Source organism: Neolamprologus brichardi, chromosome 6, assembly GCF_056152115.1.
Source record: "Neolamprologus brichardi isolate AB-2024 chromosome 6, ASM5615211v1, whole genome shotgun sequence".
NCBI lineage: Eukaryota > Metazoa > Chordata > Actinopteri > Cichliformes > Cichlidae > Neolamprologus > Neolamprologus brichardi.
Genome location: NC_142109.1, coordinates 27,985,790 through 28,001,753, shown reverse-complemented (window position 1 = coordinate 28,001,753; position 15,964 = coordinate 27,985,790). Strand labels below are relative to the sequence as shown.

The 15,964-nt window shown below is 39.1% G+C and overlaps 2 protein-coding genes across 2 annotated transcripts in view; one reads left to right on the top strand and one right to left on the bottom strand.

Moving 5' to 3' along the window:
- The window catches only part of gnav1 (guanine nucleotide binding protein (G protein) alpha v1), a 35,446-nt gene extending 22,042 nt beyond the window's left edge, over positions 1-13,404 (top strand). Inside the window, exons 6-9 of the mRNA XM_006790702.3 lie at positions 5,601-5,730; positions 5,927-5,998; positions 9,263-9,350; positions 12,229-13,404. Of these exons, the coding sequence (XP_006790765.2) occupies positions 5,601-5,730; positions 5,927-5,998; positions 9,263-9,350; positions 12,229-12,419 (481 nt within the window). The 3' untranslated portion in view covers positions 12,420-13,404. The remainder of the gene's footprint in view (positions 1-5,600; positions 5,731-5,926; positions 5,999-9,262; positions 9,351-12,228) is intronic.
- Positions 13,405-13,655: 251 nt separating this feature from the next.
- npb (neuropeptide B) lies at positions 13,656-15,019 on the bottom strand. Its single transcript, XM_006790703.3, has 2 exons — positions 14,709-15,019; positions 13,656-14,201 (listed from the first exon to the last, which is right to left on the bottom strand). The coding sequence occupies exons 1-2, from the start codon at positions 14,970-14,972 to the stop codon at positions 14,073-14,075; spliced, it is 393 nt and encodes a 130-aa protein (XP_006790766.1). The 5' UTR covers positions 14,973-15,019; the 3' UTR covers positions 13,656-14,072.
- Positions 15,020-15,964: the final 945 nt, after the last annotated feature.

Genomic DNA, 15,964 nt, shown 5'->3' with positions numbered 1-15,964 from the left:
GGTGGCATACAAATCCAACATTTTTAAATGTTGGAAGTATATTCAACCCATTTAACAGTGAAAAATCGAATCAACCATAAAGTATTGTCAAATAAAAATACCGTAATTTCTTACAGGTTTAACCAAAAGCTTCAGTTTTTGGGACATACCAAAGAATTTAGTATTTTAAATAAATCAGCAGGCCAGCTGAACATGGAGAAATCCGAAATCAATCTACAGGTAGATCTCCAATCCAACGTGCATAGAGTATAAACTTTTCAAAAGAAAAAAATTAAATATATTGATGTTTCCAAATGTGCTTTCCAAACAAAATCACTTTTTCTGAGAAACTTAAATGCATTTTATGAGAATTTTGGGAAACCACTGATAGCAGTGTTTTACAAATTAATAGACCAATAAGAGCTTATTTCTGGTTTGGTACACATTCTGTGTGTCTGCTGGTAAATAAAAACAGTGTCTTTTAATCTAGTTTTATAATCGACAACAAACCCTTTCAGGAGTTTTATTCTCGTCTTATGTTTCGTTCAAAATTAAATTCTTCAGGCACTAAATACAATAGAAGTACAAAATACTCTAAATCTGTCATTAGATCTTTTTGTACAGCTTCGTTTAATTTCTGCTTCACATTATCTTTGTTACAGGAGATTTACTGAAAACCAAAAACATTGTGGGGAATCGTCCATGTAGAAGTAAACGTGTAGTAATGTGTAGTTGATGTAACCAGTGTGTAACATCAAACTTTGTTTTCTATATTATAGAGGCTCTGAATAATGAACATGACCAAATGTTCATTTTTTAAATAATTCAATATCTTTTACTGATCTCACACTACAGTTGGTGTGCTGCAAGTCTGTATGAAAATAAATCTGCCTGCCTTCCTCCACGCACACTTCCCACAGCTGTAGTAGACCTTATCGACCCACTTTTGTTTAGTTATTTCAAATCACATTTGACTGTCTTGATTTCTGAAAATGATGAGTTTCTTTAATTAGTTGAAATATGTAACAGGGGACACCTGAGGCACACAGGATTACACTTTATTAAGTTGAAAATGTTGCAAGTGTGAGCTTTTGGTGTTCTTGGATTCAAAACAAATAATTCAAAAGAACAGTTTACCGTTTTATGAAATTTGCACGCTAACATTGCTAAGACTTTAATGAGAGGATTGAGACCTTGTGCGTGTGTGTGTGTGTGGGGGGGGGGGGAACAGCAACTAGCTTATGTTAGTATAAAGACAGAATAGTTAATCTACTATGTAGAACAACTTTTAAAACTATATATTGTTTTTGAATTTTTATTAGTGTACAGATTTGATGAATAACAGTCAAGCCCCTTTTATTACACCTGCTTTAATTTCCATTAATACAAATATCTGCTCTGCTCATTTAGACATGTAGATGCGGTCGAGATGCTCTGCCAAAGTTCAAACTGAGCATCAGAATCTGGAAGAAAGGTGATTTAAGTGACTTTAAATGTGGCATGGTGGTTGGTGCCACACAGACTGGTGGGGTATTTCAGAAACTGCTGATCTGATTTTCCCAAACAATCATCTCTATGGTTTACAGAGACAGTGGGAAAAAATATCCAGTGATTTTCTCTTGGAGGAAAATCACTTGTCAAAGTTTACCCATGTCAAAGGTGAATGGGTAAACTGCCACAACCTGAAAGGAGAGTAACAGTAGCCACTTGTTAAAACCAAGCAATGCAGAAAAGCCAAAGTTCAAACAGTATGTCACCACTTGAAGCAGGTGGGCCACAGCAGTAGCAGACCACACCTAACATGATAACACTTGTGAACAGCCCAGGCTAGTGGTGATGGTCTAACGGTGTCTTGTACATTTTCTTGGCACATTTTGGGTCCTTTAGTACCAACTGAGCATCATTTTAACACTACAGCCTACCTGAGTATTTTGTTTTACATAACCACGGTGCACCCGGATGCCAGTCTAATAGAGCATGTTTGGGGTAGAAGAAGAGATTCAGATCATGGATATGAAACAAATGCCATGAAGCACTGATGCAGTTCAGAAGGAGAAGCCATCTTTTACATGTAAAACATGCAACTTGTATTACATACCTCAAAAACATATAATAAACTAACAACACTGCACTTCTGTTGAATCCTTATTCAGACACATTTGGGGTGTGTGTGTGTGTGTGTGTGTGTGTGTGTGTGTGTGTGTACGTGTGTACGTGTGTACGTGTGTACGTGTGTACGTGTACAGTCTCGCAATTTTGCGCCCAGACACAGCCTAGTTAGCATACAGAGGTCCTGTTTGAACTTTGACCTCTCTGTGTAATAAGGTTCTGAGTCTTTTCCTGGATCATTAACATCAACTGCTCTGGTAATTACAATTACAACACTGCAGATGAGGGTGAACATCAAGGGGCAGAAGCAGGGGGAGGGGTGAGAGGAGGGAAGGATGACATCAACTGAGATGTCTTATAGAAAGAAATGTGTTTCTTTATGCAGGCGAGGTCGGCGTTTGGATGCTGGGAGTTTCATCACTTTTCATTTTGAGAATATTACAAACGTAATAGAGCCACGAAAGGAGCTTTTCATCAAACTAAATGCTACAGCATACACCGATGAGCCACGGATTTAAAAAATAATGGCAGCTGTCCTGATATTCACGTGGATGTACCACACACCTAAACACTGTTGCCGCTACTGCAACAGCCAAACAATGTACCTCATGGTACCCAAAGGTTTCGCTGCCAGTGTACTGGTTTTATCAGCACAGGTGTCTGTGTCCTGATGGGTCAGAGCTGTTTTTACTGGCGCAAGGAGGACACACACAGTGTTAAGCAGATGGTTTTAATGCTGTGGCTGACAGATGAATATTTCCCTGGTCCATTTAACTCAAATTGCACCCTCCAGCTTTTTATTGAGCACTGGTACTGAAGGTGGTGTGTCACGTAAAATTGATAAAACTTACTGAGAACCACTGATCTACTGAGAGGCTCTAATAGGCACATTTCAATGTGCAAACTTTTAGAGATCACCTAAAAAAAACAAGAAAACAAACATGCAGAAATAGAAATGCATTTTATTTAGTAAGTATTTAGTTAGCAAGTAAGTAACTGTAAGTGACATTCTTAATATAAGGCTCTCACTGACATCATCCAGAGCCCAGACTAGAAAAAAAGATCATTTTGAGACGTTTGAAGCCTGAGCATTTTACTCCGAATATTTGAGCGATGTTGTTTTGGTTAAGCTGGGCTTTTGTGTATCTTGACAGATTTATTAGCCTATGGAAATTTCATTTAATTTTCCAGACAGATGAAAGGATTTTTAACCACCTTTCCAAATATCTGAGTTTTATTTTGGATGCTTGCATTATTTTAGTTTTTTCCAAAGTTATTAGCCCTGCTGAGGCTATAGTGTATTCTTTTTCCTGGATAACAGCCGACAGTCATTTGTTGTAGGACTAACACACATCTCCTGAATAATCCCAGCCCATTCTTCTTTGTCAGATCCCTCAAGCTCCTCTACATTTTATGGTCTTCTGGCATGGATCTTGGTCCTCAGTTCAGCCAACAGATTTTAAATGAGATTTCATTGCACAGTCCATTCCTGTGCAGGGTTCTAGTGATTGTATTCTTTGAGACTACAATTCCTGTCTTGGTTAAATTATTCACTAGTGTCTTGGCAGTTGTTGTGCGGTCTAGGCACACGTCTCACTAATTTCTTAATCTTTTGCTTCCTACCTCTGCCAGGCTTGTTCTATACTGTGTGGCTCTCTTGAAGTACTTGATGATACCTCTTGGTCTGGTTATTGACCCTTGGAAACGCTGTGATAACTCTGCTTTGTGAGCATCAACAATGTTTTTTCTCAAACTTTGGAAAAAAGTGAAAGTTCAAACTCTTGCTGAGGTTTTTGTGCTGTGTGTAAATCGGAAGATTACGCTCAGTTTTAACTTGATTTCACAAGCTTTAAGCACTAAAAGTGAAACGCATCATCACACAGCAGTGGTTTGTGCTAGAGCTAATTAAAAATGTCAGTTTTTTAGCGGGTTAAAAATCTGTTAAGTGCAAATAGAATATATTTTTGCTTCCTGAAGAAAACTAGCATGTTTAGAAATGCTATGCTGAAAATCCTTTGCTCTCTTTTTTACTAGCGCTAGCAATTTTGTCCTCATCCGTAATTTGGTTTATACTTCTGTTCAAGAACAAGTACCTGCCAAATTATGACTACCATAAACCTCTGCTGTGTTTTAATTTTAGCACTAATGAGCAAATATTACCGTGGTTACACATTTAACTGGCAAACCATCAACAAGCTAGCAGTAGTAATTAGCTAAAAACGTCACTCTGCTGGAAGGCAATCCACTGGATGCTAACTACATTCAATATAATACGGAAACTAACAGTTAAACTCAGTATGTGTGCACATCAGAAATCCTACCTTATTACATTTAGTTGTAATACAGGTGTCATTATGCGCGTGGCTTATTAGTAGGTTTGTATAATGAACTTTAGCTTCAATGACAGCTCCTGTGTCTGGAAACAATTCCACTGAAAATTTCCAGCATAAATCTCATCTTTATGTTGCAGTCTTTCCTGTTTGTTTCCCCTGTGTGTCTGTGTCTCCACATGTTCATTTCCCCTCTTAATAAAGAGCTGCACTAACTCAACAGATGCTCAAAGGAAGGTGGCACATCTGGCTTTGAAAAATGGGTGAAGTGGCAGAAACTGATCTGTGGTGCTCTCTGTGTTCCTCGGCTCTTATTCCTGTTGTGTTTTTCTTTCTATCATCTTTCTGGAGAACATTGACCTTTACGCGTTTTGTGTGCCACGGTGTGTGATTGTCTCTGGAAAAACTGAAAAAGTAAGGGGGGGTCTGCAGAGACGTGCGGCACGAGGCTCCTTGTTTGTGTGTGTGTAAGTGTAAATAGCATTTTTCAAAAATATGACCTTATCCAAAACCAATACAATCTGTCATTGATGAGAGGCATCCTGAGGCACTTCAGCAGGCTCCATCATCCATATGGGAGGTCACGAACACGCTGACGGCACAATCTCAGATCATACACTTAATCGCAAACACAGACATGTGGTCTATAAATACTTGAATGAAAATGAGCAGGATTTCTATCGTTTTGGTAAAATGACAGACAAATGATTATATGTTTTGGATCTGGATTTTAAATTTTATGCTAACAGTAAAGGTAATACAATGTTTGGGTGAATAATCACTGTTTGTAATGTGTGTTTAGCCCCTCACTCTTGATTAAGTGTGTTGATCTGCCGAATCAGAAGCACAGACCTATAGTTTGTCATTATCTTCTAGGTCATGATAGATTTTGTGAAAAATGTGTTCTACTGAAACAAAGACTTTCAATGCAGATATTATGGCATGTTGTGAGACATCACAGGGTTGATGTAAGAATATTCTAAATTCCTTTTATTTTTCTCAAAAACAGTGAGGTGAAGGTGGCTCCTCATTACTGATAGTGACTTTCTGGGATCTCACAGAATGACGTGTGTTTATTCTAGTCATCAGCAAGTAACTACCAACCCAGTAGCGCTCCGGACTGCTGTGCATCTCTCTTTAGATGTTTAAACTGTCTCGTTCCCTCCTTTCGTCTGTGTGTAGGATGTACGATGTTGGAGGTCAGAGAACGGAGCGGAGGAAGTGGATTGGCTGTTTCGAGGACGTCAGGGCGGTGCTATTCGTGGTATCGCTCAGCGGATACGACATGACCCTGGTGGAAGAGCCTTCTGTGGTACAGCATGCACAGAATCACTCATTCACAAATGTTTGTTTTGTTCAGTGACCGAACGTAGAAGTCTTTTTTTAATTTATTCATTTATTGATTTATTTTTTAGGTCAGACTACTATTAAAGACAGAGTTTAAAGTGACAGTGTGTCTGCTGTTCTCTCTGCAGCTGTTTGATGGTTGTAATATCTTCTCTCTGCAGAATCGTCTTCAAGAGAGCATGAAGCTCTTCTCCTCTATCTGCAATAATATCTTCTTCCGCAGCACATCCATGGTGAGAAACTCATCTTTGACCTCAGGAGGGTAGATGTGAGAAAGTCCACAGAGCGTCATCATAGGAAGGAGACGTGTTTTATTCATAGACTGGCTTTATAATTGTTCACGTTTTTAATCAGAAATATGTTGTGAAACTGCATAAGTGAGGATTCTGTGCTTATGTGGGCTAGTTTTATTCATTATCATCTTATCAGACTGGTAATTTGTACAAAACAAATTCAGTTCTCTCAACGAGGACTGACAGTAGCTCCCAACAGTTTTTGGCTTAAGGGGAAAAGTTGAAGGGATCACAAAAAATGATCAGATCCATCAGGAAAACTTAATGGCAATATCTGCTGAGATATTTCAGTCTGACCGCTATTGGTGTTACATTTCAGTCTCATTTTATCAGGCAGCTGTGGCTCAGGTGCTAGAGAGGGTAAGCTACTATCCACATAAAGTAAGATGAGATACTTTATTTAGCCCAGAAGCTGGAAAATTACATGAAAAACAACTTTCCTCAATGAAACTGATATATTAACACAAGATAAAATGGATCAAAGAGGGAAAGAAATACACAAAAGAAGGGGCTCAGATGAATTTTTTTCTTTTTAAATTGAAGTGCTCAATAGATCAAAATTTAATTGTAATACAATAAAGAGTTTAATAAGTAAAATCTGATGAATGAATGCAGATGTAGTGATACTGTGATTCCCGTGGGAGTGGGAGCAGTGCTAAGCAAGTGGCTAGGAAGCTGTCTCATGTTACAGAAAAGGTTTCAACTAAGTCAAATCTTCAGCTGAATATTGATGAAGTTGATAACAACACACCTTATAACAAAATACCAGCAGAAACCATTGCCAAACTTTTTTTTTTCATCATCATAAAATAGACAACGTTGAAGAAGTCAAATATTTATTATTTTATCTCCTTCACTTGGCTTTTAAAAACACAAAAGAAGATGTGCAAGTTATGAAAATATAACAAAGCTACTTTTCTGCAAGTTTGAAAGGAATTTGAAGGAAACTGCTGCTCGTGTTGCAACATTATAACCAATCCTTTAAAAATCAAGTCCTACATAGCAAACTGTTGCAGTTTCATCTTTATAACACTCGTAGTCAATATAACATTGCAAGTTCTGCGAATTTACCTCTATATTCAGGTATGCATCTCATTTTAAAGACTGTTGTTTGTCCTAAAACATTTAAGGACAGAGCTCAGAGCAGCTCGAGGGGACTCTAAAGCTCCTACAAGACGCTGTGCTTTCTCTCAATGCGCCACAAAAGAAAGTAGTAAACGTCCTGTGAACATGAATCTCTTAATAGCTGTAGTGACGCGCCTTGAGGCGACATTTGTTGTGATTTGGCGCTATATAAATAAAATTGAATTGAATTGAATAGTGTTTAAGTTCCTTTTAAAGATTATTGCTATATAAGTTTGATGGTTCTTGATGGTTGTGATTTTTTTTATCAGACTTGGGTTTGTTTTGTGATTCTATATCAGCTGCCATGTTTCAGTTTGTTAGGCCGGGACTCTCAGTTACATTTTTATACGTCTTGTTTGTTTTTTGTGTATTTTATTCCTGTTTGACTTGCTCGGGGACTGCAGATGGAAATTAGTTAGTAGCTAAATCTGATAAAATGCATCTCTTCTCTTGGGAGAGTGATGTTCTTGTACAAAGTCCCTGACAAATAAATACAAACAGAAAAAGATGTCCTTGAGTGTCTAATGTAATATACTCTTCCTATCTTGTTAACCCTCCTGTAACACCGTGTTGCTCGGAGCCCTAAGTTGGAAACCACTTTATTATATTTTTACAAGGTTACAGCGTAAAGCGATGGAAAGGAAAATGTTAAACGTGTCTTTCTGTGAGACAGGAGAGAGACTTTGCCTTTGTTTTAAAGTCAAAAAACAAAAAGGACCCGTCCAGAAAAGGTGGGAACCTCGGTTCAGTTTGACAGCTCGGCTTAGGCGGGCGGAGCTCGCCGATGAATCGAGGAGAAATTAGTTAAATCTTTGTCGCTCTCCGATTGTTCCCTATGACACCACGAGACGAGCATAAAGCTAATGTGTCTGGTAAATGTTGTTTCCACACACGGATCGCTGTCTCTGCCTTTTGTCTCTCAGCGCGCTGTCACTTGCAATTAAACAGCGAGTTGTAATTAGGATGATCTTTGGCTCTCTGTTTTTCCATTCCCATTTCTGGTGGACGATCACAGTAAAACAACCGTGTAATGAACGTGTTTAGTTTATTCCACCTAACTTGGGTTTGTGGTCCACTTAGAATACAAGTTGTTGCACACAGTGATGCAAAGGCTGCGACCTCTTTTTAACACTTTTGATTAACCTTTGGAAACGGGAAACTCCAATCTCTGAGAAAACAAAGGCCTTTTTTTGCTTTATTTAACTTAAAGTTTTAAGTTGTGTGTGTATTATAGAAAATCTCTTCATGTGATTGTTTCTGTACTGCACCAAATCCTCTCTTCTAGTAGGTTATTCATTTTTACGCTATTAAAAAAACGTATTTAAGGCTTCATTAGAGCCAAATAGGCAATTAAGTATATTTGTGTGACGTGTTTATGTGCAGGGTTGTGTGTGGACCTGCATGTTAACAAGGCCAACAAGCTCATTAAACAAAAGTGTTTAATGATACCCTTTTTTTTCATGTGGGAGGGAAATTTGTAACCTCCACCTCAATTAACTTTTCACTGTGGCTGGTCAGTGATAATTGCACACCTAGGTGTCGCTCCATTTCTTGTTCATTGAAAATGTGCACAACCTTTCCCCTCTGTTGTTATTAGCAGGGGGGGGTTTGCAAGTGTGTGTGTGTGTGTGTGTGTGTGTCCATTTTGTTGTTTTGTTGTGATCAGACAGGCCAGAAAGAAAGAACCTGGTCTGAGTTTTAATTGGTACACTACAAAGCCAAAAGTAGCGGTGTAGTTTAGTTGTAGTCAGGTTGAGGAAGTAAACAAAGAGACAGATTTACAAAAGGAGTCGCTGAGGTTGTTGAACTCGTCTGCAGGAAAGTGCGCGCCAGATTACTGAACACTGATGTGAGCGAAGCCATTGATCCACCATCAACACACGATGTTTGTGTCAACACAGCTACTGATTTTTGCATTTAATGTGAATATTTGTGATTTATTCCAGTGGATTTCATGTTTTTCCACAGTTACTGCAGAGTTTTAGTTGCAAACGTGATCTTTCTCAGTTGTTCTTTCACACTGATTTTCCTCTAGTTATGAACTCCTTCTCTCAGCCCATTGTTTTTCTCTCTTTGCAGATTTTATTCATGAACAAGATAGACCTTTTTCAAGACAAGATCTTGCACTCTGGGCGGCATCTGCGGTTGTATTTACCGCAATTTAAAGGTAGGATTGATATTCATTAGGAATGTTATTACCACGGTCAGCATAATAGCATGCAAAAGCCCATGGCTGTGTCCAGAGTCACTCAGTAGACAGTAAGTTCACCATCTTGCAGTGCTGTCTGAAAGCACAGTGCATTTAGAGCTGCATAGAAAGTACTGCACAATTTACGGTAACTACCCAAGCATTGAATACCATCATGAAAAACAGCAGACAGATGCATCACGGCCTGAATTTGTCTTTAGATGCTCGCTATCATATGTGTGTATAATAAAAAAATTAATGTTGGTATTTATCTGTTTGGCCAACACTGAGCTGCCAGGTTTTAGTGTTTAAAAATCATCAATACTATGTCAAAACTTTTTAAACTATCAAGAGTTAAATGAAGCTCACACGTTTTACAAATATAGATATTTGCCGTCATAAAAGCATAAATTTAGTCCATTATGCACAGCTTCACCTAGGGGATTTAAACGCGTACATTGAATGATGAGCTCTTAGCCTGCTGCAAACTGTGATATTTTGGGGGAATTTCTGCATCTGCTCAACATTTCACTTCTCGTGTCTCAGTGGGCTCAACAGGGGCCGTGTCCCCTCTGCTCGCATGCAAATGTCAATAAAAATGCTAAAACACTTGGGATTGGGGTCAGCCTGCAGAGCAAGAGTCTATTTCACACTGACCTCAGATGTGATGATGAGTAATACAGCGGCTCCTGGCATTTTTATGTGTGTAGGCTGTGTTTTTGTTTGCTTGGAGCTGACAGAAGTTGGATGGCTGGACTGTTGATTCATTATTTTCTAGTTTAGCTTCTCTGCTTGGTTAGTATCAATCGTGGAAATGGACTAAGTGCATTTATTCAAGTGCTGTCCAATTTTGAAGCAAGCTGCAGCGCACAAACACACAAATCTGCTAATTACTGCTTAGTAACAGACTAATGAAACACTAGAATATCACTTATTAAAACTTCAAGCTGTTATTTGTCAGATAATGCCATTTAATGCTTGAAAAAGTACCAACAGCACAAACACAGATGAGAGGTCCAGTTAGGTTAGTCAGATATGGTTGGGAGGAGGCTTGGTGGACAGCTGTCTGCTCCAGCTGCCCTGTGTGGGTACACCTGTCAATCAAAGTGGCCACACCTTTAATTTAAAGCCTGTGACCACATAGTTTTCTCTTGAATTAAGAAAATATCCAAACAGTAGAGTTATTAAAAAAGATCATTCTACTTCATCCCAGTATTTATTCTTATCTAGTATAAAATGTTACTACAACTTGCTTTTTATTCCTTTCCTCTCTCATAAATCATCTCACGACTTCTTTTACTTTTAGACCCTACTACAGAAGATTCACAGTTCAAATGAATCATTATTTATCATAAACGGCACCTTGGTTTGACCTCTGAATTCGTCCTCTGGCTGAAATAAACTCCTCTGTTTAACTCCTCTCCCTTTAAACCGCTTTTCCTCAGAAGGGCTGCGCCTCGCAAACAAAAGGTTTGAACATCAAGCAGATGGAGCTGCTCGGATATCCGCTCTGTGACATCACAGAGAGCAAAAAAACTGAAAAGCAAACCGTTTAAAACTGACTGTTCAAAGCAGTCTGAACATTCTGCCTCACAGGGATTACTCATGTATGCCTAAATTTAATGATTTCAAAATGCTGGTCGTGATTAAAATGAGATGAAAATAAACATTCACCATTTCAAATCATGACCACTGGCATTACAGTGGAACAGTAATGACAGAAAATAAGGAAAAGTATAATATAACATCTTGTGCAAATTTATAATTTGGCTAAAAAAAATGGAGATAAACCTAAAAAAACTTTGGGATTCACCAAATCTACAACCTGATCATTTTTAATAGTAATGAATGCACTGGGCAGCTCAGCAACACCAAAAACGTCTGAAAGATAGTAAAGTGCACAATGACAGGATTATTTCCATGGTTAAGAAAATTAACTTTCACACATCTGACCAAGTCATTTACTAATCAGGTTGGTGGTTCGATCCACTTAACCTTCAGTCACTCGCTGCTCCAACCTGGACGCCAAGATATGTTCACTGGAATGTAAATGCTAGATAGAAAACACTGATATGAACGGGTGAATAACACGTTTTATAATGCTCAAGTAGAGTAAAAAAAAAAGTGCTATATAAGAACCTGTCCATCTATTTAAGAAAGCCTCACAAAAGAAACTGAAGGTGGCTGCATCAAAGGCCTCACAGAGCATCTCAAGGTAGCATCTGGTGATGTCCATGGGTCGTGACTTCATTCAGACATTTATTTTTTTGTCTTAAAATGGAAAAACTAGTCCTTATATTTCAAATCATGTTAGTTTGTCCAATTAATTATAAACCTCTGACTGTGGGGGACTGAGTATAAACATGGTTGTAACAAAACTAAAGCTGAAAGTTTGCACTTTATTATTTGATTTAAAATTCACTGTGGAGGTGGAGGTGCAAAACTACAAATACGATGTCTTTGTCCAACAAATTTATGGACCAAACTGTAAATAACCCACAAGCAGCTAAGGCAGTAAAATGATGCTTACACACCGCATCAGTTTTAATTCAAATCAAGTTGCAGAAAATGTGCTTATTTATCTACACCTCAAACTTTTTTGCCATTTATTAGATAATTTGCAATTGTTTTGTCTTATGTCCACTTTCTTGTTGTCAGTGAAAACTTGAATAGTAAAGCTGTTTTTGTAATAGAAAAGTAGAAACTTCCACTGCCTCAGTGGGCCGGTTGCCACTGGTGTCACATCTCCTCCTAAATGCAAATACATAATTCAGAATTTCATTCTTCTCAACATTAACTAAGCAACTCTGGGAGTTTTTGCAAACACATCTGATCTCTCCCCCCTCATCTTCGTCAGGTGCAGACTGTGACGTGGATTCGGCCGCCCGCTTCATCGCCGCCACCTTCATCTCACTAAACAAAATGCCCAGCAAACTCATCTACCACCACTTCACTACGGCCACCGACACCTCCAACATCCAGATTGTCTTCCAGGTGGTTATGGAGACAATAATCAAAGAGAACCTGGAGGCCGTGTCGCTCCTGTGACTGCGTGAGGACTTTGTCGCATTTTAAATACTGAAATATGAAGATCATGTCACGCAAACATGATTCCTGATCTCCCTAATGTGAGGAGAACGCCAGGAGCTCTGCTGCTCCTCTTCGATTTCATGATCACATGTAGCTTCTAAAAACTGTTTCAAAGCAGATTGAAGTGGAGGACCACTCGGTTCATGCTTTGCTTGTGTTGGTCCCCGAAATGTTGACTTTTGAAACCTTTAATTGAAAGTAAAGGGCACTAATGTTTTATACTGTAGTTTTATATGAAGTCAAACTATGAAAAGTGACGCTGATTTTTATGTTTGAAGACTGGATATAGATACATGTGGCATTTATTTGTGTCCTCCTCTGTGAACGTGGGGCCAGCATGGAGCGTGGGTGAGGGTTTGTTCAGTAACTTTGGTGGCGCAGTATTCACTCACGCATACCATCATGTGTTTCCCGCTCATCCATCACTTTGTCTCTGCTGTGCGTCACGCCTGGTTTTTTTTGTTTTTTTTTTTAATGAGGTCTTAATCACTTTAAAAACACACCAGAGTGTGTTGACTTGACATCCTGAGCTAAAAACACCCACATCTGTGCACAGCCCCTTTGTCTTCTGATTCCTACCAGTCACACTGATATGGGGAAACTTATTAGAATTTAAAAAGTGAAACATCTGACTTGTGGTTAATTTCCTTCCCATCACCAGTGACAATTATTGTTCCAGTATTACACACAAACCCTGTTTTTGTTGTGTTTTTTAGCCAGGATGAAACCACCTATATGTGATTTGTTTGCAATTAGCTGAGCTGGAGTTTGTTTCCAGGGCTCCCCTGTGCTACTGACTCCAGTAATAAACAAGATATGGTAATGACTGATGCAGTGTGATATGGATACTAAAAAAGAAAAACAGTGAGAAAAACACCCCCAAGTGCCTGATGAAGTTGTTTTGCTGTGCTGTAATATAAATGCTTCATAGGCATGTATGAAATGTGTTTTTCATTCTTTGTTTCTTCTTTCTGAATTATTTTTTTATGTTTACAGTTCATTAAGTGTTACATCCCGAGACTTACTTTATGGTTTGTACTGAATCTGGAGTACAGAATAAATGTTATGCTGCAAACTCAACGGAAATCATGCAAATGGATAAGATTCAAATAATCCCGTGCTGGATCACTTATGTGTCCCCTGTGCAGTTGAAGATTTAAAGACACAGTTAGACCACACAGCAGGTTACCAGTGTTTGTTCATTTTAATAGATAAAATAAATAAAAGTACTTTACAGTAAATCTTCTCTGCAGTCGACTTCTCTTAAATTTAATACAGTTTGGCAACACAGGTAAATGTCAGGGTTCAAACACTAAAGATGAGAAATAATTTGGGAAGAAAACGGCTTGAGCGAACATCTCACACCGATGTTTTTCATGTTTTTTCTTTTACACTCATGTCTACACAACAAAAGCAAAACTGAACAATGTTGGGGGGTTTAAATAAGAGAACATTCAGAGTCTGCAGCGGTCCGTCTTTGACAATTTGTGGGTCTTTCCCGGGAGTCGCCATCAAACCCTCACACTCATGCATCCTCGTTACTTCTTTCCTTTTTTCCGGTTTCCTCAGCAGTGCTCCCGGGATTCTGCGGAGGACGAGTCCAGCCGGGACTCACGCGGACAGGCAGTCCAGGGAGTCTAGAGTGAGGAAGACGTCCGCCTTGCACTGGAAGGTGCCCGTCCCGTCCCGCATCAGCTCGCAGCTCTTCAGGTTTGGAGAGATGTCCTTCACGCAGATGGCCTGCATGAGGCGAAAATGACAGATGAGAGAATTTAAAGGGAAAAGACAAGTCCTGTTTAACCAGCCTGAAATCCTACATTTCACTGATTTACACCGATTACATAAAATCATGCAGACTAAAATAATTAATCCTGGAGTTAGGGATGTAATCAGTCTAGATTTAGTTAAATATGCGATAGCAGTTTTATTAAAGCTGACCTTCAGCGCCCAATCATTTGATTTTTCTGTTTTCTTTGTTTGTTTTTGTCTTTATGATATTTTAAAAAAAACACAAATAAATCAGGAGTATTAATTCAATCTCATCCTGATTTTTTTAATTTATTTTTATTTTATTTTATTTTTAAGATGTCAAACTTTCAGCACTAATTAATCGCCAGTGTGGGTCTTAGAGCTAAATGGAAAGCAAACTTTACGCGCATACCTTCTTCATTTTACTCTGAATGGTCATGTTTTAAAGCGCTTCCTAACAAGAATAGCGTTTGTAGTATGTTCTTTTTTGGCACTCACCATGCTTTTGAGGAGGGAGATCTGCCTGGAACTCTCCGGGATTACGTTGTTACCGACTGTCTCTCCGCTCTCCATCAGCGTCTCCTCGGAGTCGGATCTCCGGACGTACGGTGACCTCCTGATACCGGACAGCAAACCCGAGGCGCGACCAACCGAGTAGTAACTGGGACCGGTGGTCTGCTTGTACCAGGCTTCGACTGAATAGCAGGAGATGAGCAGAGACACTCCAACGCACACCACAGCGAACCTGGCTGATTTCTCCATGTCTGGAACCGTCTTGGCACGTTTTACGCAGGACTTTTCTCGTCAGCGGTGCGTTTGTTTTGCTTGGTGTTCAGGAAACTTTCTGCTGCTTATATAGGCTGACTGGGCGACGTTATCGTGACCCAGGTCGTTCGTCAAATCAGAGCTATGAGGTGGGCGGATGATGATCCATCTTCAAAAGGAGAAAAAAAAAACATCCGAATTGATCCGCTCTTGATGGTTTAATGGCGCCACTGGAATGTGTTTGTGTGTGTATGTGGTAAGTGATAGTTAGAGGGTCATAGGACGTCAGCAAATCTCTGACCCTTGAAGAGGTCAGAGCGAAATTGATTAACATCAGTCAACCGTCCGTGACAGACACTGACACTGTAGTCAAAACACAATAGACACCGGATACCGACAAATTAAAGGAAGACACCTTGTATTTCACTGATTCATTCCTAAAATAACTCTACTTGAGCGACAGGTGGTTTTATTTTTTCCCCTTTCTAAAAGATATTTCCTGATTTGTCGTTTTGTTGATGGTTGTTGAGATGCTGCTTAAGAAGTTGGTTGAAAATCCCTCAAATGTTCAGTTAGAATCAAAATTGGTAAGTCTGAAGGTCTCAGCATATGATTCACATCATTCTCATTCTCGTGAAACTATTAAGTGAGTCAGTGCCCCCTTTGGATGAGGAGCTTTGTCATCTTGGAAGAAGCAGTCATCTAAGGGAATAAGTGGAGTGAAACCATGCCAGCAAAATGCCGCCCACAGCATAACAATTACTGAATAACCTCACTTGAGGGGTAAAAGGTTCCAATTTTTCCTTTAATAAATCACCCAGTGATAGCTTATGAGACCGTGTGTGTCTTAACTGCTCGTATTTATCAAATGTCAATGTAAAATAATGAGACTGACCAATTTTCAGAATTTCTTGGTTGAGTTTTCACATCAGTGAAAAGTTATGATTCATTACTTCATTCACAGAAATCAGCTCGATCAAGCAAAATCA

Bases quoted from the DNA above. Each gene is read 5' to 3' on its own strand.
- npb (XM_006790703.3), bottom strand. From the start codon at position 14,972: ATGGAGAAATCAGCCAGGTTCGCTGTGGTGTGCGTTGGAGTGTCTCTG. The intron at 14,202-14,708 runs GTGAGTGCCAAA...CGCCTCATGCAG, and splicing joins TCTCCCTCCTCAAAAGCATG to GCCATCTGCGTGAAGGACAT.